Source organism: Dermacentor variabilis, unplaced genomic scaffold (genome assembly GCF_050947875.1).
Source record: "Dermacentor variabilis isolate Ectoservices unplaced genomic scaffold, ASM5094787v1 scaffold_12, whole genome shotgun sequence".
Lineage (NCBI taxonomy): Eukaryota > Metazoa > Arthropoda > Arachnida > Ixodida > Ixodidae > Dermacentor > Dermacentor variabilis.
The window spans coordinates 23,051,868-23,078,294 of NW_027460280.1; the positions used below are offsets into that span (position 1 = coordinate 23,051,868).

The 26,427-nt window shown below is 42.5% G+C and overlaps 2 protein-coding genes, 1 non-coding gene and 1 pseudogene across 6 annotated transcripts in view; 1 reads left to right on the plus strand and 3 right to left on the minus strand.

The window, feature by feature from the left end:
• The window catches only part of sp3 (phosphatidylinositide phosphatase spermathreecae), a 241,834-nt gene extending 225,784 nt beyond the window's left edge, over positions 1–16,050 (plus strand). For both annotated transcript variants that reach the window (XM_075676714.1, XM_075676715.1), the window contains exons 18-19: positions 10,835–11,134; positions 13,122–16,050. In XM_075676714.1, coding sequence (XP_075532829.1) covers positions 10,835–11,134; positions 13,122–13,529 — 708 coding nt within the window. In that variant the 3' untranslated portion in view covers positions 13,530–16,050. The remainder of the gene's footprint in view (positions 1–10,834; positions 11,135–13,121) is intronic.
• On the minus strand, positions 5,041–5,113 carry TRNAS-CGA (transfer RNA serine (anticodon CGA)). The gene has a single exon. It is a non-coding gene; the product is annotated as a tRNA-Ser (tRNA).
• A 596-nt stretch (positions 16,051–16,646) lies between the features above and the next one.
• The window catches only part of LOC142566024 (casein kinase I), a 61,848-nt gene continuing 52,067 nt past the window's right edge, over positions 16,647–26,427 (minus strand). Inside the window, exons 6-7 of one of the 3 annotated variants that reach the window (XM_075676716.1) lie at positions 17,132–17,197; positions 16,647–16,841 (exon numbers count right to left, since the gene is read on the minus strand). In XM_075676716.1, coding sequence (XP_075532831.1) covers positions 17,181–17,197 — 17 coding nt within the window. In that variant the 3' untranslated portion in view covers positions 16,647–16,841; positions 17,132–17,180. Of the gene's footprint in view, positions 16,842–17,131; positions 17,198–24,923; positions 25,208–26,427 lie in introns of those variants that run through there. The other 2 variants (XM_075676718.1, XM_075676719.1) reach the window with 2 other exon arrangements.
• LOC142566428 (U2 spliceosomal RNA) lies at positions 23,089–23,266 on the minus strand (annotated as a pseudogene).

Sequence of the window (26,427 nt, forward strand, 5' to 3'; positions counted from 1 at the left end):
CAATTTGACTCGTCACAAAGGGCTAGTAGCAGGTGTGGAATAAAAACAAATGGGAATAGTTATATGTTACACCAGCGCAGGACGTCGGTTGGACTGTATAATTTGAGGACATTTTTCACTATCATCATGTGTCGGTGCGAGAATATATAGTTTGATCGTAGTGCCACCGATGTTTTCGGCTTTACAAGAAAGCATGCACCATGCCGCTGCGTGACCCGCTCTTTCATAACCTAGTATGCTGTAGCTACAGAGCGCACTTCTCCACCCCACATTCTGATTGGCTTGCAGCAAGGCGAAACTATTTCTACTATGTAGAAATGGCTTTCAATGAACCACAGTAGTTCATAATTCTGTCTTCTCCGTATGGTCAGTTGGTGAGCAGTGCATTTTCAGGCACTTCACCCACGCTGTCGAGGCGTTAAAGAAAAATTTATTTATAAAAGGTGCCTTGTGCTACTTTTCAATATTTCAGACTTGCTATTGCTTAATGTATGTTTTTATGATTGCTACCACTCATAAAAAATCTACAGGCACTATTACCAAAATTGGCATGCACTAGGCAGTTTCAGTATCAGGGCAATCAGCTTCAAAATTCAGCTCAAGATGTTGCAATAGAGTGCTCGTGTTGGTTTGTTCCGTGTTCTGTTTCAAAGTGCACTGCCATATTCCATATTTCATTATCCTACCCAAATTCAGATTGATCTGCTTCAAACTGCTTCAAAATTAAATTTTATCAGCTCTAAATTGCTATAAAGTGAAATTTTGTCTGCTCCAGACTGCTTCTAAATGCAAGCTCCAAAAAGACTTTTGGCAGTCCCACCCCTGAATCTAGTTTTATGAATCTATAGTTGGGCAGTAGATGCAGACAAATAGTAAAGACAAGAAGCTGCGTTTCACAAGAAAAGTTTTATTGGAAGCCATTATGAAGATGTAAAAAATTGGTCAGATTCAAGAAAGTTAAGAACATAAGTGAAAATAATGTGTTCAAAAATTTTACCTGGAACAGATGCGAGTAAAATTGGATGGACATTTGAGAGATATTGTGTTACCTCTGATTTGTGCACAGGGACAACTTTCTCTATCAGGCAGTCATCCGGGAATCTAGCATGTTGCAGAGACTGAAAAAGTGTGCTATAATGATGGAGAGTAGTGAACAGTGTTTTTTAAGAATTTGGTACAGATTGGCATGTATGGGAGGATGAGCAGGTCCGTGAGGTTGATAAAGTGCAACGATGACAAGTGAGGGCAGTGCAAGGCATTCAAATAGCCGGACATGCTACAGCAATGCAAGCTGTACAGTCTCAGCCGGCCTCCTGGTGCAGCTTACTGCAATGAGCACCCACGTGGTGCAGGGTATATGCACAAAGTAAAGCATGTGGCAGTGTAACGGTAAAATTGGAGAATGTGTACTGGAAAGAGACAGGTGGAGAGGAGTGATTGCGGACAATTTCCAGTTGTATTGTCACTGCTTCATTATCACACACAGGCAGGTTTATCAGAAACTTGTCTAAAGAAAAGCACTCGCCAACCTCCAGTGAAACACCCCGGGTATGACCTCTGATTCTTAGTATCTGTGAGAGCTGCACTTCAGTGTGCCAGGAATTCTTGTAGCAACCTCTCACAATGTTGTGGCCACTAATGATGACAAGAAAGACATGGCATCATAGTCGATCACCATCAGGGAGCCATATAAAAAAGCTTTGATGGTAGACGTGTAGTGTGATAGGCTGAGCATTGGTACAAGCGCCACTCCTGCTGATGTGGTACACTTGAGAAAAGAGGGATGGAAACATTTGCCATTTAACCCATTAACTGCTGATGACGAGTTAACTTATTGTGAATCTTCTGCAATTTTCGCACATGTGTATAGTATGTGCACTTTCTTGCAGTTTTGACAAATAAATAATACACAATGACTTTTGCTGCTTTTTTTCATCAAGACCAGTAAAAATGCTAAAGGCATTCCTGGTATCATATTTTTTAGAAAATACTGGCACAAAACATGAGCAGAACGAGAACAAGGTGAAAGCAGGAGCCAACGTTTCGACAAGTGGACTTGTCTTCTTCGTCTTGAATTTCCATCTCCCGCATTCCCCGTGTTTTCCCTGGCACAAAACATGCAAGTCTAAAAAAGAAAGCAGCATTTTTTTATTTGTCTTGGCAGTTAATGTTTTAATGTTTTTGTTCATACCAAGTCTTCTTTTTTAAAATCTTGCAGGGATACATTTCTTGGAAGGTCCATTCTAAGCACTTATCCTCATATCAGGATGAAAGAGACCAGTAAAAAGAAAGAAATTATGCAGATTTCATGCACTGTGATAGTTAGGTTATCTGGCTCTCTAGCATTGTTTTGGTTAAGCAAAGCTTTACTATATGTTGCAATATGTTAGTGTAATCTAGTGTAAGGTGAGCAACTTTATGACACGAGTGCGTGTGCGATGGCAATGACGATGGCTTGACGACAACAGTGTGATGATGACGGCGATAGCATGGGTACTGATTTAGTGTACTCCGCCAATGCAGTGTCACAACCTGTACCTACTCTGGTAGACCAGTGGCTATGGCGTTGCGCTTCTGAGCTGCAGGCAGCACGTTCGGCCTCAGTGGCCGCATTTCGTTCGCGGTGAAATGGTAAAATGCTAGTGCATTTATATTTAGGTGCATGCCGGTGGTCAGAATTAATTTAGAGTCCTCCACTTAGGCACACCTCAATCACAACACAGTTCTGTCACGTAAAACCCTAGAATTTAATTTTTCGACTTGTTATGATCTCCATGAATCCTGAAGCTGGTGCACAAGGTTAGCGGAGCTAATCATGCAGGCTGTGCACTGTCACAGTCTCAAATTGTTGTCACGAGAGAAGGATGCGAGATATTAGCATGCTCCTGTATTCATAAGCAAGTTGTTGCTATGCAACAGGATGCACATGCCAACCATCTCAAGGCATGAGGGAAGGAGAGTGGTAAGGATATTATTTGCTAGTGCAATGCATGCATTGGGCTACTGCAATGGGGACCCTGGTTCAAATCCCATCATCAGACAATTTTTTTATGGGAGAGTCCCCTAACAATGTGAGACAGGTACCAACCTACAGCAAAGTGCCTGGTAAGAGGTGAAGAATGCTTCGCATTAAAAATATGTAGATCAAACATCAGCAATCAATGCTGCATATGCTAAGAGTGTAGTTTCACAAATAGGTTTGAATAAAAGTGGGGCAAGCAGCTCTAGCGGTAGACAAAGGAATCCACATATTCTCCCCCACATGAGGCTGTCTAGTAATGTAGTAAATGTGAGGGCAGCAGCTTACCTAGCAGACCATAATTTTTATTGCATTCAAATGACTTTGGATTGCTTAATTTTGAGTTTCTCTTGTATAGAAATCTTTCTTGCATGTACTTTGTAAAGTTATTCCATTTGCTTTGAGTTCAAGCACCCATCCATGCGTTGACTCACAATGGGAAAGAAGTAAAAAAAATGGCTACTTACATTCAAGAAAATGTGATATCCTGTTACAGTATGTCAGGAATTTACTGTATTTCTGGCTACACTGTTGCAGAAACTGATGCAAATGCTACACTGTTTCCCTGTTGATTTCAACATATCCTTGCGCCCCCACAAAGCAATTTGTAATGCTGCTTATGTTTTCTGACTTGACTGCTTTAAAATCTGAACTACAACCTTGCATACACCCTTCTTGATGCCTGTGTCCATGTACTTTGCAACACTCGTACAGGCAGCCACATGTAGAAAGGCCAGCATTTCCAGTAAATGGTTCTGTCTACACTCATGTTACTGCTGTGTATTTAATAAAGTACGGAAAGTGCGGTCAGGAAAATTCTGAAAGTCAGCTGCCCTGGAAAGCTGTGTTCCAAAAAAAACTTAGTCATTTCTGCTTAAAGTGTAGTTCTCAAAACCCAGGTATAAAGCTCACTTCTACATAAGGGGCAACATTATGAAGACTTCTCTCACTGCTTGCATTTGCTACATGTGTCATATAACTCATTGTAACAATGCATATCATACTTCTACAGTGTAAAATATGACATAAAATCCATACATTGAAGGTGTCACACATATGATCCTATTTACCACCAAGTTTCTGTGACCAGCGGCTGCAGCATACCATTAGTACTTGTGACCAAAACATAGTATGTTACATACTGGAAGCACAAAAGTGTGCAAATAATACATGATTTGGCATAACCTTACATCCACAAGGTTTAGTTGTACATAATATGTATAGTTATTCCGTATAAAGCATCACAGATAAAAGGGCACTGCGAAATGTGTGGCGTGAAACTTCTATGACCATGGCTGCTTGTGTAGCCTCCCCTGCATTGCCTGCCAAGTATAAAACAAAGTATAGCTTTATTATCCTCACTTTCTAAATCACCTCTTCCTCCTCCTCCACAAGGAGGAGGAGGAGACTGGGAATATGGTAGTGCCATAGTATAACTGTCCCACACTTGTTCTCAACAAGACTGAAAAAAGCACTTACTCATTGGTCCATCCACTTCCTTAACTTCAGTGTCATGCAGTTTTTCTTCTGGTAGATGGCATCCGTTTATGAAGTGAATGTAAACATTAAGTGCTGCTGGAAGCATCTATCCCATGCAGCCAGCTTTGCTAAATGTGCAAGTGTTCATGGTTTCTTTCCTTCTATTTTTTTATATTTTTGACGCACAAATGCTGACTAATGACTGCTTATTTTAGAGGTAACGTGTGGAGATGCATTTATGACAATTACTGCTTCATGATTTTTCATATTATTTGTGTTGACTTTGCAGATTCTCCTGATTTGTCATGAATAGAGGCTGAATTTTCTTGTGTACCTAGCCATGCTCTTCTCACAGTCTAGCATGAATAAAGTGACATATAAGTTGAGCGCTGCTTTGATAATGTTTTAAATGCCTATTACCAAAAATTATAAGAAGCCAACAAACACTGACACCAAGGACAACATAGGGGAAATTACTTGTGCTTATTAAATGAAAATAAAGAAATGATAAATTAATGGAAATTGAAGTGGATGAAAAAACTTGCCGCAGGTGGGAACCGAACCCACAACCTTCGCATTTCGCGTGCGATGCTCTACCAATTGAGCTACCGCGGCGCTGTTTCCCCATCCACTTTCTTGGGTATTTATGTGTCCTAGTAGAACCCTGGGAGTGTTAGCCAGTGCCACCACACACAGACCTTGGTGGCGGACGTAGAACGTCCTTTTTGCCGCAGGCGTCACGAGAACGTGATCTTTTTAGGTGAAGGCAACCAGTCAATAAACCCACACATGAAATAAAGAAATGATAAATTAATGGAAATTGAAGTGGATGAAAAAAACAACTTGCCGCAGGTGGGAACCGAACCTGTGGCAAAAAGGACGTTCCGCGTCCGCCACCAAGGTCTGTGTGTGGAGGCGCTGGCTAACACTCCCAGGGTTCTACTAGGACACATAAATACCCGAGAAAGTGGATGGGGAAACAGCGCCGCAGTAGCTCAATTGGTAGAGCATTGCACGCGAAATGCGAAGGTTGTGGGTTCGGTTCCCACCTGCGGCAAGTTGTTTTTTCATCCACTTCAATTTCCATTAATTTATCATTTCTTTATTTTCATTTAATAATCACAAGTAATTTCCCCTATGTTGTCCTTGGTGTCCGTGTTTGTTGGCTTCTTATAATATGACTAATAAAAATCGGGACCCTCGGTTAACCCCCTCTCCTCGTTTATTACCGAAAATGTGGTTTTCTCCATACATCTTTGCTTTTGGCTTGTTAGTCAAGTGACGGTAACATTGAGTGTTCTTAGCATCAACAAGCTTATTCAGATGCTTTGAATGGAAATATATATCTCTTTCAGGCACAAATTAATTGTGTTGATTGAAAGCATACTGTCATTAAGAGCAGTATGCTCTTAATGATATACAAAATGTAGATCCATGCAAGAACTCGCAACAGTAACATCAGATATGATAGCATCACTATCTTATGTCTAGCAAGCTTGAAAAGCACTTATCCAGCCACTTCAAAATTATGCCTCTTGTAACATATTGTGAAAAACATTGAAAGTGCGCCTGCTGCATACAAGGACATACTCCCACAATGCAAAAATACCCAACCATCTACCTTCCCGCTCACTTTACTAAAACATTTTGTACTTGTTATTCAAACTTGTAGCACAGTCTCAATCAAAAGTGTTTCAAGATTTATGCGACACATTTTGATCATTACATTTACCAATGCTTTTGTTGTTGGTGCATAGGTTATGTACACAGCACTTGAAAAGGAGATACACATTGAAAATAAGTTTTCTTAAATAGTTGCTGTCAAGGAACACGGCCCCTAGAGGAGTACTAACAGAAAAGTTCATCCCTGCTTTTGCTTACTTGGGTAGCTGCCGACTTCATAGTGGTGATGATTCCTCTCTGCCTTGAATGCACAACAAACCATTAATTATGTCTTCATTTAATGCGGCAGATCCGCAACACACACCAAATATAGCACAACTGTGGACTGTTGGCCAGAGGCCCTCAACATGTCACGAAAATAGGGGGTTGTAGTCTTGTGATACCACTGACTCGCAAGTGGTGCAGAGTTTGCCACCACACCTCTTGCCAAAAGATGAGATAATGGGGGGCGAGAAGGTGAAAAAGGCACGGTGAATTCTGAGACAAGTGACAGCAGAGGACCAAACTTACCTTACGTCAGGTGGAAATAAGTGGAGAGTGAACAAGGAAAGAATGTACAATGCGGTGTGTGCCTAAAGCCCCGCATGCCCAGCTTTTGGCAACGGTGCCATTGTGTGGCATGCAACATGTTGCCGATGCACCAGGCTGACTGATATGTGCATCAGTAATTTGTGATACTGCATAAACATTACTTGCAGTTTTCGTAACGTAATAAGACACTCTTGTCAGCACAACCTATGCTACAAAGCTGCACTGGTTTTGGCACGAATTCTGACCTGGTCACATTAAAGGGGTCCTAAACCGGCCACTCACTCTTTTCTGGGCACCTAATTTCATAATACTGTATAACCGATTCCCATACATGGTTGCTATTGGCCCATAGTTGACATCAACCAAGAAAGGTGTTTGGATCAGTGCACTTCTTCCTACTGTTATTGTGCATATTTATTGATGCAGTTTAATAAACTGGCTGAAGTAAGCTAAAATATGCTTTCGAACTTCGATAATTATGCACTTTTGTAAGAGGCAGACTATTATCTGCTCACGCTCGGCCGCGCCTGCCCACATAGGAATAAACTTTGGCCACCCTGCTTATTGTTGTCGTAGCTGTTGGGTCTCGCTAATTTCGACTAGTTTTGAAAATTCTAGCTAGCTAGCCTCGAACTAGCCTCGAACCATGCGAAACTTAAGGTCAGACCACATGCATGCTTGCCAGTGCATGCTCACTCCTGGCTGCTCATGGTTAGACACCTTGGTTAACTTCGCTTCATATTGATAGTACTTCAGAATGTGTAGATGTGGTTAATATCCATTGGTCAAGCTGGTGCAGGACAAAGAAAGTCCCTGCCAGTCCACGCCAGGTAGCATGGCCAGACTGGAGCATATGAACGCGAGCAGGCACTCAAGCCCTGTCATACACAAAGCAACCACTGCGCATATGCACTGCAGTTGCATGTAGCTATGGTCAGCTACATAGCATAGATACCACGGCCGTCACAGGGTGCCCCTCAAGTCCACTGACTGAGCGCACAGCTGCTCTCTGAGGGCAACCGCATTTGGCGTGTCATAGGCACCAAAATCGTAAGCAGTGGCATCTACGTGAACATTCAAAATCAAATTTGAACTGCGTGCCACGGTGACATACAGTAGGCGGAGTGTTGTGGGAACGCACCACTCTGCCTTAGCCTTCACAGTGCAAGTCATTGAAGAAAGAGCGTAGGTTAGGGCGTGTTGGTATTCCATAACTGAGGTTTTTTAGCGCACGAGAAGGGACGAAAGACAGTGGCGAGACGAGGACACAGTGCTAACTTCCAACAATGGTTTTATTCCACAAAGCGGTACACACATATATATAGGTAACACACACAACCGTACGCATGCGCATATGTACTGATTTCTAGTCAAATGAGACTGCAACGAGACATGTGTTATGGAAAGTTAAGATCTTATCAAAGATGAAAGAACGACCATGCATAGCCAAAAAAAATTTTTGTAATTGCAAGATTAAAATGTAATCTCCATCAGGCCACCCTCTGTGTCACGTTTAAAAAAGCGAATTCTTTACTTGAAAGATCTATTGAAGGCGCGCTAACACAAGCGCTCCCTAAACTAGCAATCTTCGCCGCTTCAGTAATCTCACGTGTTGTTTGCGCTGGGCTTCTTCCTATCACCGTGCACTGTTTATAAATGTTTTTTGAGGGACACCAGCTGTGCTGGGCATATGAACCAAGGGCGAAAAAACCGCTACTGCCATTTACATCAGGCCACTCTAAGTTAGTTAAGAGGGGGATTGCAAAGTCAACCCTAATGAATGCTCTTCGCCGCTCGTGTCCTCACAAGTGTTTGTCCAGTTTTATGGCGCAAGTAGATCGCCTTAAACAGGCCGGTTTCCCGCAGCACATCATCACAGCTGTGGCCGAAGGTCTCCTTAAGACGACAAAACGCGGACGACAGGATGAGGAGTCTACTTCACCGGAAAATGCGAGAGTGAAGCAGAAACGCGCAATCATACCGTACATCCATGATATCTCGCACAGATTGAAGAAGATTGGCAGTAACGCAAACGTAAGCGTCATCTTTTCAGCGCCAATCAAGCTGTCCAACTTGTGCAAGCCCAGCTACTGTGGTTTTGAGAAGCCCAGTTGCCGGACAAATCACAAGGAACGCTACGTTCATTGCGAGAACAATATCGTGTACGAACTACCCCTGTCGTGCGGCAAAAAATACATCGGCCAAACGGGAAGGTGCCTAAATGACAGGTTGTGTGAACACGCAAATAATGTGCGAAGTGGAGGAGTGGGGCATCTGGCTTTTCACTGCAGAAAGCATGGGTGCACTCCCATTTATAAACAGTGCACGGTGATAGGAAGAAGCCCAGCGCGAACAACACGTGAGATTATTGAAGCGGTGAAGATTGCTAGTTTAGGGAGCGCTTGTGTTAGCGCGCCTTCAATAGATCTTTCAAGTAAAGAATTAGCTTTTTTAAACGTGACACAGAGGGTGGCCTGATGGAGATTACATTTTAATCTTGCAATTACAAAAATTTTTTTTGGCTATGCATGGTCATTCTTTCATCTTTGATAAGATCTTAACTTTCCATAACACGTCTCGTTGCAGTCTCATTTGACTAGAAATCAGTACATATGCGCATGCGTACGGTTGTGTGTGTTACCTATATATATGTGTGTACCGCTTTGTGGAATAAAACCATTGTTGGAAGTTAGCGCTGTGTCCTCGCCTCGCCACTATCTTTCGTCCCTTCTCGTGCGCTAAAAAACCTCAGTCATTCAAGAAGGTGCGGAAGCACCGCATAGGGGACGTTTTATTGCCAATAACTCCACTTCTGCTGAACGCATTGAAGTACTTTTTGCGGCAAAGTATTTCTGAAATAGTCAATTTTAACTTCAAATACATTTTTGACTTCATAAAAAGTGGTTCAGGATCCCTTTAAAAGATATTAATGATTTGTTGCACATTAGATGAATTCTGGATACCATACGGAGTCTACAACTATCACATAGAGCATATAAAGCAAAGTACAAAATTTTTCTGTCTATATTTCCTGGGGCTGTGCAACATTTCTTTAAGGCCACCATTTTTGTTTTGGACCTTTTCTCAGCATATAACTAAGAGCAAAAGTAATTATGATAATTAACGTGCAGAAACCCGAGTAATTGGTCGCAGAAACTTCAAGTTGAGGATAACTTCCATGTTGCTTGCATTTTGAATTTTCCCTGCTCTAAATGCCAGATTTCACTCTTCCAGGATGTGTTAGTGTGGTGCCCAATAGCCGCAGGGTATCAGTGCTACGTAGAGGAAGTCTGCACCCCATGGTTGCTAAGCCTGCTCAGCTTGTTGATGGCATCACAATGGCCTCCATGATTGGGCGGCATGTAGTCTGATCTCGGAAGTCATGGCATCATTTCTGTGATTACAACTACTTCTGCAAGGCACCTGTTAGCGCGCCATGTGCTGGGCGCATATTGATGTGCCGTTCCCATGGTTACACCACCTTGCTCGTGGCTGTGTGATAATTATAATGGCTGTAAAACGTAATGCCATAGTTTTTTCACAGTACTCACAATATTGTGCAAACGTAAATCGCAAATTACATATTTAACCACTGATCATAGTGCCATACATTGATGTTACATCCGTCGCACAAAGTGCATGAAATCGCTGCATTGTGACGATGCCATGAGTGCCGCCCAACAAGCTTTCTTGGGAGCATTGCAGGGTGCTTTTAACACAGCACATATAGATACGCGAAAGAAAAATGTAACTGTTTCTTTTCTATCTAAATGTGCAAAATGCATCGACAATAAGCATAATCAATGAAAAGAAAAAATATTTTTTTGGCAGATTTTAAGCAAGGGGGGAGAACCCCAGGCAGAAAACTAAGGCTTGACTGAAAGCCACGTAAGGCTTCATTTGGAATTTGTACAGAGCACTCTCATTGTTATGTGAACCATAGGTGTACATTTCATTTGCTTTACATAATGAATGTGACAACACTGCAGCCAGATATTGTGCAGTTTGACCCAATACTTTCAAAAGTGAGTAGCGGGCCAGACTTCTTGTATCCTTAACAGGAACTGTAGCATTGCCATTTTCTGCACTTTGCAATGTGTTTTCTCTGCCCTCTACTTAAAGGTGGACAGCTCGTCAGACTCGGAGGAAGACTCGGCACGCTGGCTGCGGCAACCACTGCCAGCAACCGAGCGTACACTGAGCTCGGACTACTCAAGTGACTCGGATGCACCAGAGCCAGGCCATGATGCCCTACTAGAGAGCTGTGGCATTCTCGCTACAAGTCCTGGCTTGGCCAACTGCGAGCAAAGGCCACCTGCCCACCAAGTTGTGGACATTGACGATTTTGTACTAGATGCCATGCGTCGTGCATCGCTACGCCAGCCCAAGACCCAGTCGGCTGCTCTGGCACCACAGATACAGGTGCATTTATGGGCATAAATCTGAATGCAGCCACATAGCTACAAGGAGAAAATTGTGTTGCGTGCTGTAAAATGTTGCAAAATTGATTAAAATGGCACAGTACCAAACAAACACAGCTGGTGGCAAATCAGAAGAGTGCACTTCAGTGTTTTCTCATTTAGTAAGTTCTGGCTAAAAACATTGATTTTTTTGGAAAGAATAAATCTGAGCAAGACTTCAGTGATATGAAATTCTGTAAGCACTGCAGTGGCAGTCAAGGACACTATTTTTCAGCTTACAAGTAGCTCGAGTACCTACATCTGCAGAACAGCAACCTGATGCAGTGCCAGTGATGCACTGTCGTCAAGTTGCACATTCAGCTGTCGCCAGACTCACGAGTGCTGCCACAATTGCATAGCATGACTAAATTTCAGGTGTTCCTATTTTGATCATGCCGAAGGACGCCCACCATGACTTAAATTCCAAGGTTGCTCGCACAGCCATGCCATCAATACAATTATGATTACCAACCAATAGAATCTTGAATGTACGCCACGCAATGAAAAAAAGGTATTCAAGAGGTGGAGAAGAGTTAAAGCTGTTGGAATAGCACCGAAAGCTGTTTCACATGGTTTGTTCTAGTAGCTGTGGGAAATGTCTGTTCAACAAGCTAGCGCATGAACAAGCTGTTGCCAATGCCAGAAGCACTTTATATCCGTAGAGTTCTTCATTGAATAGAGAAAAGAGCAACCAAATGTGACCCAGCTGCAATTACATAACCTGTACATACCATCAGCAACGACTAAAATGTGAAAATTTAGGGTAGATAAGGTTTAGTAACCAGTTGCATAGCATTGTGACTAAAGGCCTGAAGCATTACATTTGATAATTTTGATAATTTATGAAATACACATATTTATGTAAAGATTTCACTAGGGTACTGAAGGTAGACTCCATTTATTGCTACATTCCTCCGGCTAACCTCGTCGTCATCCTCTCTCTCATTACCCTGCTGGCAAAATGGATCGCCACTATTTACTTTAACAAAGGTCAAAATATGGTAACTTGTAGGTCTTTGCACGGCTTAAAAAGTCTAAGATGTGCCACTTGTGTTGGCTGTAAGCAGCAGCGGGTGCTGCATCTGCAGAATTGCAGGCATGCGAAAGGCACTCCTCAAAAATCGTAATGCGACACATGTGGCTACCAATTTCTTTGGCTCCATTTGTAGCACATAGAAAAGCCATAAGTGCAGTACAACAGCAGTATGTTCTCCTATTCAAGGCCAACTGCAATAAAATTTTGAACTGTGTAAAAAGCCTAAAGTTGCAGGAAAACGTGGGAGAGTTGGTGGAAGTTCATATTTGACAACCAGCAGTGCTAAAAAGACGGGGGACACCCGTTTTATTCTGTGTCATGACTTTAATTGCACTTGGCAGGTTTCTGCTGCATTTTGTTACCAGGTTGGCAGTATATATGTTTGTGTCATTTTCAGATAAACTTGCGCTTGTGTTGGTGATCCTCTTTTCTTCGTCCTCATCTTGTTAGTACTACTGCTTGTCAAATATGTAAAAAGCCTAGTTATATTGTAGATATAAAGTTGCCTCCACGCAAAATTTGCTTGAAGTACAAGTGGATGTCTTGGGAAAAATAGACCTATTGATAGTAATAATAAAAAAAAATGCCATTGCTGTAAACCAGCAAGGTTCCATACCATGAACTCCGAGATTAGGTGGCACTCATCACATGCTCAAAATTTCAGAGGCCATGGTCTAGGATTTGAGTAATATCTGCTAACCACCAAGTGCACGTCTAGTTTCCAAGAAATATCTGAGAAAAGAAATCCTGCTACTGAAAGGGTTAGAGGCTTAAGAAAATGACAATTAACAGCTCCGCAGCTTTGCAAAGGTTGCTTCTACAGTTCTACTTATCACCAATTTAGCCAAAGTGAAATTTCGTTGCAGTTGGCCTTTAAGCAAAGGATGCTCATGCAAAACTTGGGCTGTTCCAGGTGAGCGGAGAGTCTCCTGCAGATGCACCTCTCGGAGGCCGCCTACGTCAGCTGTCCAAATCCTCGGAGGAATTGGAAAGCCGACCTGCCAGCACTTCACCGGGAAATCTGTCCAGACTGTTTGTGCTAGAGGAAGGCCCTCATGAGCCAGCAAAAATGAAAATGTCTCACAGTGAGAGTGCCATTCAAGATTTTTCGCTTCCTGGTCCGAGTCCAGTGTCCTCGCCTATTGTCATCAAAAAAGATCTGGTACTGTCACCCTTGTCGCGCATCGCCAAGGGTGTACAGACCTTAGGCTTAAACCTACGGCCAGCAGCTATTGTAGGACGTCGTGCACCACTGCCTGTGGAGAGCGAAGCTCTGCAGCAGCGTAAACGGGCCTGCCGCTCACAAATAATTGAACTCTGATGCTACGCAACAGGCCTGGTACCCTCCATGGGCAGTGTGCACAACTAGGGTGCAAGTACCAGTTCACAGCTTGCACACATGAAAATTCTGTTTCTGGCCACGGGGCAGCTAGTTCAGCTTCTGGAACAAAGAGAGCAAGAACTGTCCCTAAAAAATGCAGCTAGTACTACTACATGCACCCGACGACGTCTGCACACTTGGAAGCAATGCCTCTTTTTGCACTGTGGGCTTAGCAACAGGGATGTCCCCATGGCAAAAGTCAACCTCATTGATTTGTTACGATATCTAAAACTGTTGTCAATACCAAAATATGCAGTAGTGGCTATCCTGAGCCTTTTCCTTAGCTCTGTCCAAAGCTCAAATCTGTGCCCAGCCTAGTCTGTCCCCAACTTGCATATTCCTACTTACAACTATTTCCCTGCCTGAGTGATAGCTGCAATCACCTTGGGCAGCTGTAAGCATGTTGCGCAAACAGTGGAATGAATCCAGCCATCAGTACAGCATGCTTGACAGCTCTCACTGGGTACTTGCTGCATTTTTGTACATAATTTGTTGCAGTGAGTTTGTATAATCATGTACTCAGATTTATACCATGCATGTTTTCACCACAGGAGAATGAGAGTTCATGTATCGTACATTTGGTGTGCCCTGTGCCTGCAGTTCCCTTTCCCCTCAGTGCAAAAGTTTTTAGTTGCCAGCCATTGTTGGGGGGCATTTGAGTGCATTTATCACTGAACACATTCCATGCGTTTCCCGTCTTAAGCTACAGTAATTTTGGACCAAGCAATCAGCAACAACTTCGGCTGCTAGTGAAAACAAATACTCAGCCACAGAGGCATCACCTCTGTCACATAATCATGTTCTCGTATTGCTTGTTGTAGGCTTCTTTTGCCTTTTCAAGCAGCGTGGCAATGCCTCGAACATTTGTAGGTTAAGCAAAGTTATGAGTGCATGCTTGCTGGTTATGCTTCACAACCAGAGAACATGCAGGCCTGACATTTTTGCATCTGTGCACTGCCTGTAGATAGTTCAGTCCTGGACCACTCCAGAGGAACACTGTTGAAATTTGACATCAAAATTTGGCTGTTTGTGGCATATTCCCGTTTTAAAAGCTTTTCCAGGCACCTAAGTGGGCTGTAATTAAAATCGACGTGATGCAAGGCACCTTTGAGCTTATAATTGTTCGGAGCATTTGAAGCACAAAAAAATTCAATGCCAGTTCACTGCAGAGGCTAGCAGTACCTCGTAACCAAACAGTGTATTAATGTACCAGTGAAGCTCTAGGAAAGTGCTGGCAAAAGAAAAGTATATCTTGTTATAGTTATGCCAGTTATACAGCAGATGAGTCGCTTTCTGTGTGTACAGTGTCACATGTCTAGCAAAAAGGAAGTAGCAATGTGTACTTTAGAAGACATTTTAGTGTGGAGAAAGGCTTTCACTGTAGTGAAATTATACCAGTAGGTCCAATCCCAGCACACTGTAGCTGTGCACAACTGGTTTTTCATTTACGTACGATCTGTGCTGCTTGGGATATCAGTGCTTAATTCCCAGTTTGGTACAGATCTCCAATTTAAGTGATGTGAACTATAATGAAAAATTTTCTGCAGCTGCAATGCTTGTGCAAATTGTTTAGTTTCTATGGTTACATTAATTCTGTACAGGCCAAGCAAATGATGTATTTGCTATTGAGTGCTCCTAGGCATATCCTGTTTGTAGGACCATAATGCTCAGCACAATCTTTTTTTGGCATACCAGTTGATTTAAAGCCAAAGCAACATGTTAACACCATGTGCTCAGTGTCTTGGCACCGCAGTAGCCCAAACGCTTGGCCCATGTACTACCATATTGGTTCAGCCTCGAAATAAAATTGTGGCCTATGAAAGTGTGACTCGTGGTGTGTCATGTCGAGGGAAGGAGCTGCATGGTAAGCAGCCCTTCACAGTGAAAGAGGCAGCAAAGTGCATTTTGTTGGTGAATTTATTCCAAACACAGTCAAATTATTTTGCACAACCAGATACGACAAACATTTTATCTGAACCTATTCTTGCTTCAGAGTAAATGGACAGGCTCCTACAAAATGCAACAAATCATTGTACATTGTTCCATTAGCTCTTAAACATAAGAGCAGGCAGGGGTCATGGTTTTCATACAGAGTTCAACAGAGAATGGATCAGTACTTTAAACATAAATGAAACCTTCAATATTTCCCCTAAAACGGGGGAGCAGGGAGAGAGGCAAGGATGCTTTTAATTTTGAACAACTCTTTTCACTTTAAAATAACGAGACACACCAGGCTGGTTACTACATTTGTCAGTGGACAGTATCAATCTGATGTGCATAAGAATTGGGTGTCTCATATGTTCAAGTACAATGTGTCACCACCTTCAATATCAAGGTCAACAGCCCCTATGCAGCTCTCCCAACCTCTGCTATGAAGTTCTCGTTTCATGGAGCAGCCAACACAGTAGTAGAATGAGAACGCCCATATGTGATAATGAACTGTGCAGCAACCAGCTTATGTCAGCATGAGTGAAAAAGTTCCATGATGAAAGAAATATGTTGTACAGCTTTAGTATAGTAGCCTTGCTTTGCGTAAAACTGAAGTGGAGAAGGGATGAAAAAAAAAAAAACACCGACCACAGGCAACTGTTCAAAATGGATGCATTCCAGGCAGGCACCTTACCCAACTGGAAGCACTTCCACATGCTGCAACTGTAGGGGTACTAGTCACACTGTACCAAAGCTTTTGTCTCCATACACTGTGCCTCTCACTAGCTGCTTAGAGCAGCATGCCAAACAAAGCAGTAAAAGAGGAAAGAGAAACTACAGCTGTCCAAGAGCACCACTTAGTGATGTGCCTTGCAACACGCCACCTTGGCTATGCCATTGGAACCACTTCAGATAATAGCAGAGGCACTCCAGTTTGCTCACCAGGTCTTTTAAGGTGGCAAAGGGGACAAAGTGTGCACATATCGCCCAGAAAAGCCATGACAGTGTGCTTGTTTAGAAAAAAAAAACTGCTGAAAACAAAGGTGGGATATGTCCAAATCGCTAGGATTTGGAGCCGGCCTAGGGAGGGAAATGTGCCCGTGCCTGGCAGCCCAAGTAGCAGTTAAGTCAACTGAAGCGAGCTTTATTCTGTACAGACGTGCACACGTGGAGCAAGAGCAGGCTTCTGGAGGCCCTCCTGGTGACACGATTAACAGCAAGGGCTAGAACAGGCATGCCTACCTCAAGATCTACCAAGCCAGACGTGAAACTCAGCAAACTTCATTCATGGCCATTTCATTGACCCCAAACCCTAGCGGCCTCCTGCAGGCAAAGAGAGAAAAAAGCACACATTTGCTTTGTTAGAAACATCAATGGTACACTAACATGCAACAGTCCGGCAATAAAAAAAAAATGAATGCTATCTATGCACACTACAGTATGAAGAACAAAAGATGCTTCCCCTTTTTGATTCACTTGGGCATCACTTCTTTCTGCAAGCAGTGTGCCAAATTGTGTTCCCAACAACTGCCTATATTGTTAGTACCGAGAAAACACTGCCAAAAGCTCATGCCACTTGCTAACTCTGCCTGCAGCTGAACTCTTTTTTTCACCTTTTCAGGTGTAGTTTTGTTCCACAATGGTCATCATTTGAGAGAGCATCTAGGTGGTATTGCCAACTGGAAAGAACAGGAGAAATAGCTCTAAGGAGACACACCCATGAATAATGTTTATTAAGCGGTACAACTGCACAAGCCTTAATTCTTTAAAATGCTTCCCTGATTGCAGGAAAATAAAATGTTTGCTTTATGTACTGCTAGAAAAAATAGTGAGATACGTCAACATATAAAGCTATAAATGAAATGCGCATGCAGAAAACTACTCAGAAAACCACTTCCTCAAAATTCACATAAACCCTACCAAACACATAAGGAAGAGAGAGAGAAAAAGGGGGGGAGGGGGGGAAGCCTATCGTTGCAATGGGATTCACCGTGGTTTTAGACTCCAAGTTGGACCCACTACAGTGGTGGCTCAGAGGCTATGACATTGCACAGCCGAACCACGATGACCACATTATGATGGGGGTCGAATACAAGACACGTCCGTGTACTGTTGCTTGGGGTGGTACCCCAGGTGGTCAAAATAATTTTCACTACAGTGTACCTCATAACCAACAATGCAGTTCTGGGATGTTAAACCCCACAATTTAACTGCGAGTTGGAGCACACCACAAAACTAATTAGATGTTCGGACCAGGGTGTCAGGGTTTGGTTCCAGTTCAGCTCTGGAACAAAAATATAGTTTGAACCACTTCATAGAGGTTCGCAATGGTTTGTAATTAAGGATAATGAAAAGTTTTAGAAAACATTTTTCAGCCTCACTTGCAAATTTATTTGATTAAATGGTAGTTTTTTTTTCTACTCTTATATGACACAGACCAATGTATCTCTGGTGTCTTAATAACATGCACTAAATTTAATACGGTGTGATAGGAGATGCACAGACATGTGTACTGCGATATATTTTTATTAAAGCACAGAAGTAACTGGACCACCAATGCATTTGGTTGCCTGCTTTGGGAATGAGTATCTCGAAACTGGTGCCATCTCAAGAATTAGAGATCCAAATATGCCTAGTGAACCCACTCCGGCTACGATTCATAAATTGCACTATGTGCCATAAAGTTATTAATTTTAAATATCTATAAGTTATCATTGTGAACTTTGATTTCCTGTGCATGTAATTTCCACCTCTTCCAGCTTAAGGATTAGAATTGTGCTATCTGCCAGAGACAATTTTTAACCCTTAGAGATCAATTTATTTTGCCAAATGCGACCCCTCGGGGTTGATTTCTTGAATTGCAGATTTAAGATATTCACTGACTTATTTAAAAAAAAAGATCCCTGCAATTTTTTTAGTGACCATTCGGTTACAAAAAAAATATATATATATATATATTTGCCGTAGGTAAACATGCATTTTTTATTCATGAATACAGATGGGCTTGCACAAATACTTATTAAAAAAAGTAGGCACATTGAACATTGAAATACATATATTCCGATTCAGCACTAGGGCAGTAGTCTGTAACAAAGGAATCGCTGCTTAACTTGCAGTAGAGCCATGAACATGATGCACCATGGCATAATCGAACAACATATGTGAGTGCATGCTAAGAAAGCACTATGGGTGTGCACCCATCAGAAAAACCGGACGAGTCGGGAACTTGCAGTAATCCCTTTCAATCAGTTTTCGCGATTCTCAAGAAAAGCTACGCAGACATGGCAGTATCGTTCGTACATATCAGTGCCCGCATGTGAACCGATGTAATCGCAGCCTTGTGAGCAATAAACAAGCGAGCATCTAGCGGTAACCCTTCGAGACATTAGAAACAAGGTAGATGTCAGTTCTCGGGTGGGCAAAAAACAGACACGGCCCGCGAGACTAAACCAAAACTAACCGCCATACACCCATGCAAGCAGTTGCTGAAACGCCTGCGTAAGAAAGCTGTGGAATGAAAACTATTAGACTACAGAGCGGCAGTGGGGGGGGGGGGGGGGGGACACTTTCTTGTATCTAACACAGGGCAACATAGTGTTGAACAATACCTTGCTGGGCAACAAAGAGTTGAAAAATTGGCGCATTTTACATACATACAGAAGGCGTCGTAAACATACGACATGGACCATTTGGGACTTGTTGACGGCGCCATATATTTACATCTTTGACCCTCGAAGGGTTAAAAATTCTGTATTGCATAAAAAAAGAAAACCCGTATATTTTTCCATATTATTTTAATACGAGTGAACTTGTACACCTTCATCTAAGCCAATAATCAACTGAATGCCTAGGCCCCTTTTCTGCTTGTGCATAGCATGTGGCTTTATAGAGAAGCTGACAAGACCTGCTGTACCTATAGACATGTTGCACATTCAAGGCACACAAAGCCTCAACCTTGTTGGCATGAACTGAACTGTGCCAAATAGTGTAAGTAGCTAACATATTACAACTTTTCCAAAGCAGCACTCTCAGGGTCAAGACATTCTTAGGAGATTGTATGGATGGAACAAGTGTGCATGCATAACAATACAATTGACATGATGTTCATGGCACACTGACAGTGATAAAAAAAAGAAATGCTAAGGGATGGCTTTGTTGGAAGAGAAGAATTCATAACACTTATGCAGTAGTGAGTAAAACAACATTTGAATGAGTTAACTGAAAACATCTTTCACTAAGACTTCATTTGGATGATGTGACACGTCCTAATGATCGGGGTAGTTTTTTTTGGGAGTAGTTTCAGCTGCTCACAACGGTATTCTGTTAAGGTGCCGTCGCAGATGACTATTGCCTGAGCTCCGCCGACAACAGTGGCCTCTGTCATCAAATTGTGACGATGTCAATTGGCTACAAACATAGGATGAGAGCACAACTCACAAATTAATTGTTAAAAGTAAACATTACCAAAGTGTTGCGGCAGGCTTAACTATTATGGAAAATGAGCTCTACGGAGGCCCACAGGGTGGATGCCATATGCAGTGTTCCTGCGCTTTGAGTTGTCGATTAGTTTGGTCTCGTGCCCTACAATCTGCTAGACCCTTGGTCAGGTTGGATTGTAGGATGATCACCACAGAAAGGCTTTGGTCTCGGATTCGATCTGCAGGCTGGGAAGAGCTTTTCTTCAACTGCAAAACTTTGAAACCCTCATAGGTTTCCTTTGTAGCTTCATGCTATAGTTGAGTGGATATTTTCCCTTTCAGGCTCAGCTATTCTTGATTCTAGTATTGTGCATTAGACAACTGGATCAAATCATTCAAGAAATTAGTTAAACTCGAGTAACTTGAATATTTGCAAAACCCTAAACGTAATTTGCCTCTCTTTCTGCTCCACTGCTGCCATGTGCTTGAGCTACGTCAAAGCTCAGGCTGGGGACTAAGCTAACAATGATTACTGCTAAAAAAACAAAGAGCAAGAAAAAGCTTATCTATGAAATTCTTAGTGGCTCACATCAAATGCTGCAAGAGCAGCATGCAGTAATTTACAATGTACAGTTAGGGCCAATGGCAAACACAAATTGTGGGGTCGAAGCATCTGTGCTAAGCATGCAAGGAAAGAGAGCTAGATATAAAACAGTGCAGTTTTTTGTCGACTATGATGCAGCACATCTTGTCAGAGGGTTTCAAGGCATCTTAGCCAAATCTAATAGCTGAAGAGATATAGCGGTCATCCAAGCATCATGAGCCTTGATGCATCGGCACATGTACTCTCAATCTCTGTAGTCAATCTACATACACTATGGAAGCAGATTCCTGGCCAGCTGCATTACATGCATTACTTGCATTACATTGCAGACCTATTTATTTAGTTGCAATCCTGTGGTCTTATTGCAAGGCCATAGCAGGGGCAATTAATACAGTGCAGTAACAGACAAATATACATATTCTTCACGGGCAGCAACATACCAAATACAGGCAGGCAAAAGTGATAAATTGGCCGTCGGAAAGATATATAAGAATATGTTGTTGACAATGGAAGGCCCAACTTCACAAGCAGTCAACTTCGCATGCATGACAAGTTGTAAAAATGATTTTTAAAGGTTAGCAGACTAACTAATACATTGCTACTGTGGATTCATCAAACGCTCTATCTGTGACGAAAATGATGACAATGAATGAGTACTAGTAATATGACCCAGACGATTCCATTCGCTAATAGTGAGAGAAAAAAAGAATTCTTGAATGTGTCATTATGGCATACATACTCGGTTAATGTGCATGGGTGTTTGTGCCGCGATTGCGAGTAGGTTGAGTGTGTTACTACTGTTGCAACAAAAGAAACCATGCCACCTATTGTGTCAATGAACATGTGCTGGTCCACTGTCGGCCAGTTCATCGTGAAGTGGTAGACGACTATGCAAATGGGTTTTCAAAAGCAAGAGACGTAGCAAAACATAGTGTCCAGTATAATATGCAATGAGAAAGGCACTGCTCCCAACTGTTGGAAATCTACGTACAAGTACATAGGTTGGTTTGCTTGCAGAATCTCATACCATATCTTGTGGCTTAGTGGCAAGGCTATCAAATACTGCGCTCGTGCATCGCCTGAAAGCTAAGTAGCCCACCAGCAAAAAAAATAAATAAATAAATAAAATAAAGAATAAAAAAATTTTTACATGGCAACCAGTAATGGTGACACGCGAAGCCACCTTTCGTACAATATCATAGTGGTGAGCACTGGAAACAGTTTACACGGTGTGGAATCAGGTGATGGGCGTGTATGGTACAGCGCAAGTAGCCAGGAGCATAGTCGGTGTGGACAAACACAACATTGTTGCTGTTGAATGTAACGTATCATTGTTTGAAAAGTCCTTAGAAATGTTCTTTGTGTGACCTCTCCTGCTTGAGCAGCATAGCTGCCTGCATTATTAAAAAAAAAAAATTACATTACCAATGCAATGTCGACGATGTGGTATTTGCACTAGTTTTTCAGGAGTAGTTTCAGGTGCTCACAACGGTATTCTGTTAAGGTGCCGTCGCAGATGACTACTGCCCGAGCTCCACTGACAACAGTGGCCCCTGTCATCAGATTGTGGCAATGTCAAGTCTTAACGGTTCGCCAATGGCCGTAAAATAGTGTAATCATTGAGAGAACAATGAGTTTGTTGTCACAGTGTAACAACATGATGGCTGCATCTCCACATTTAACAGGCTGCCGTGGAATTTTTCGCAAGGAATTTCTGCACATGCTGCTTACACATATTGTCTACATTGGCACCTGGGGCCACCACTAATCAATTGCTTCAACTTAGTCAAAAACACACGAGACATCAAAATCTAAACTTTGCAAGACACACAGGTTTGCAGATATGAGCAACATCATGCCGGCATAAGCCTGCAGGCACCTTCAATAATAGTGACTGGGAGACAGTATCGTAGAGCATCTGGTTCTTGATCTTTGTGAACTCTTCGTCATGCATGCAGTTTGATACCATACTAGTGTAGTATTGTATGAGCACACTGTGTACATAGTTTTCTTGTGAAACACATAGACACTATGTGTGCGGACACACGACAGCTGAGAAAGACTTCGCAGACACAACCACAGGGGCTATCCTTTATTGGATGTTTGGCATAGAGGCAAATAGTGCATCTCAGAAACTAAATGTCAGCATAGCAATACGTACAGATTTACCCACATATATAGTTACATTAATTGGCAGCATTTGGGAATGGTGACATAGGGATGTGGGCACCATGCCGTGTTGCCGATTTTCGAATTGGGCTTACCTAGAAAGTTTTTTACCAGCACAACGCCAGCTCAACCTGCGCACCATTTGCTGGTTTTCCTGATCTCCATAAATCGGTGCATTATAAGGTGCACTGAAAGTGCTCTGCCGGGCATTCATACATGGCAAGCAAATCCATTCCTTTAAACTTTCCTTAATTCCTTAAAGGGACCGACAGCCAATTTTCATGGTACCAGTTGTTTTTTACAACAAAGCTGTATATGGCTAGGTACTGAAGAAAAATTGCGTGCGTCTATCAGGCCGTGTAGATAGAGAATTTCTCCCCACACGTGGGCCGATACCGAAGATGGTGCAATACCGTGCCGACCCGCAGCGGAGGTGAAGCAGGCTTTAAGTACCCCGCCAACTTGCAAAAATAATTGATATCTTAGGTCCAAATACAACCCGTATCAGATATCAAGCTGATAAGAACAGATACTACACATTGACCCACATCAGCCACGTCTAAATTCACACCGCCCTCTCTTTGACGGCGTTCCAAGCGCTTGCGTATCTTTCTTTTCCTTCCGCTCTCCCGTGGTGCCAGCCCTGTAAGTGTACTGCCCGCCAGGACCAATGCAAACCGTCCATGTGGCCCCAATCCCACAAACTTGGAACGTTTCACCGGAGCAACGGCCAGGTTTCAGAGGGAATTTGTGGGGAACCAATTTTGTGTGGCCTGTGTTGTGTGTGACTGCTTGAGGTTTTCAAGTGACCTCGCAACCATTACTGCACTGCGGGATGTCGACCAAGGCACAATCGCCTTGCCCACGGTGAAGCGCAGTGTGTGCCCTCGGAATGCAGTGAGGTGCATGTCTGTTCTATGTGCCAGGATTCGTTAGTAAAAGGTGTTGTGCCACGTTTTGCAACAATGCATGCGTATGTATACCCCCCTTTGCCTCATCATCTTCCAAGGCTCAACATCGTGGAAGAGTGACTAGTCACGCTTCGCCTTGCATTTATGTGCATACAGTGTTTGGCGCACAACAATGGGCAATTTGCCATTAAGGCCACATGCACAGCTTCGCTCGTCATCCACCTTCACAGAGTAAAATGGCTCTGAATTAAAAAAAAAAAATTGCTTTTTCAACAAACCTTACCAGAGAGTGTCCAATCCTAGAGTGGTAATGTGGAAATATTGTGGAAAATTTTTTTAACAGAATTTTTCGATCTGCAGTCGCAATCGTGTTTATGAAGGCATATGCTGGAAACATGCTGAAAACAGTGATAGGTTAGCATGATAACGACTCTACGCTAGCATCATTGGGAAGTGGTAGGATATGTCAGTACGATTTTGCCACAAAGACAGCACTGCTTGTTAGCACAACAGACTTTTCTTTTACATCATAATACACATACAACAAAATGGAAATGCATATATATTATAAAGACTGCAATTTTAGGCAATACATAGCGTGCACTCGATAACAGCCAAATGCAGTAATCTGCAGTTACGTTGCCATAATCCAGCTCTAGTATGAAGGTTTTACTGCAAGTGGCTCGAGATGCCATTTTTCACGACTTTCTGTGCTAACTTACAATTATAATTCATACCTAAACTGTAACCAGCATGCTTGATTTCATCACTATAAATTCATGGTCATCTTATTCCCATAAAAATCTTTTGACACGTTTTGGGTGGTTGTCAGTCTCGTAAAGGTATGTATTTTGTCATGTAGATTTCTACATAGTGCTGGGTTGTTCGTAGGCTACTAATACGCCGTACGAATAAATAATTTGCAACAGCAGCATGAAGATTTTAACAGTATACAAAACTTTATATGAGACCTTTCAATAAATTTAAACCATGAAAGGTTTGCACTCTACGTATCACCACTTTATTTTGTTTTCATTATGTTTGTAATTTTGCATGTAGCACTTGCCACAACCACCCCCCTCCCTCTCACACATCTCAGAACTGGTTTTAAAGCGCGAGTCCTCCCAGACTTAACTGACCGTGGCTGCTGCTGTTTTGCCAAACAGCTCACACAAAAGACGGTACCCATACCAAATCGGCTTACATGTAGCCCCCCCATCTGTACTACCCAACAGATGTGCCAGTGGGTGGCCCTCTTCGTTACAGAATTACGCATTGAAACAACAAACGGTACCTAAATATCCTCAGTGCACGAAATATGCGCCTTCGAGCGCACAACTCCTTTATTAAAGTGAAGCTTTCTATGCCTTCTTTCCCAAGGTTTGGCGCATCTGCTCAGTTGGCTTCTTGCTGAGTAAGGTGGGCCGGCCCTGGAGATAGTGCAATAGTAAACTGGTCTGATCCCGAAGATGGCGTGATGAAAAAGTGGGCAGACCACGGTGACAAGTGTAATCCGCAGTTGCATGGGTCGCGTGGTGGGGGTTTCCACATCTTGCTGATTTGGCAGGCAGGCATGTAATCGCTATGCTGCAAAACACGTTGCAGAAGATGAACAATTTGTTTCATTTATTTAACTGCTTCATATAGATTCCAAAATGTGCATTAGACCTGCACAAGCTTTTTTTTTTTTTCTCTCTACAAAAGTGGCAACTGTATTCCCCATTCTTGTGTGCACTATGAAGCAAATTGGGCTCAATTTCAAATCACTATGGTCAAAACTGAACTAAATATAGATACAAGCTAAGGTACTGTGGCAATCACATTTCAGCGACTAGTTTTGTCAGCATAGCTGGCATGAAAGCCTGTCACACTGTAAGTAGTGGATGTCAGTCCACCGAGTCATCATTGGCATCAGTGTCCTGCCTAAGCAGTATCTATTGACGAAAAAAGAAAATGACTAAGATGACTGATAAACATATAAAAACAATTCAGTTCACTTTCATGCCGCTGTGTATGTTGCACCGCTCGATACCGAACATTAATTATGTTTCTCATGGCATCTGCTAAGGCGGCACCACAGCGCAATGCAAAAGGTGAATTATCAGCACTTATCTAATCACAAACTAGCAGCAATCATAGGATGTGAGCACTGCAACTGGCAACATGATGCGTGATCAAAGCTAAATTTCTGAAGTAGACAAGAAGCATTTTGACATGCTGAAAAGGTACGCTACATACCATTTAGGTCTCCAGTTGCGCCTCTAAAGGTTGGCTGTAGCTTGTTTGTGTTTCTAAATTACATTTTGCCACTACTAACAGGCACACTCTGCATATCACAAAATACAATTTTTCTGCTATGTTTTATTTGTATTGGAAAACAAGTTTTCAATGTTATTGTGCTACATTTTGATAAACTTTAGACTCCCAGTTTATTAAAATAGAACAAATGAGTTTCCTTCATCAGGGTTGGATACTTCACAAGATGCTCATTGAAAACAGACTTCGTCCAATAACTAAGGGGGCTTTCCGACTGCTCTGTCAGACATAGTAACACTATAGTAGCAATAAAACGACAAAATCATTAGGCTGGTCACAGCGGAGAACCAAGCTAAGGGCAACGCCCAACTGTCCCACACCCATTTAGAAGAAATCCTGTGCCTAAATTCTATGGCGAGATGCAGTGATGCTCCAATCAAGAGTGATCAGCACTGTGGCCACTAATCATCCATTCATGTGTTTGTCCACTCTCGGAAAATTGCGAACTGCAACTTGCTATATGAAGGCACAACAAAGAGACTTAAAAAAGA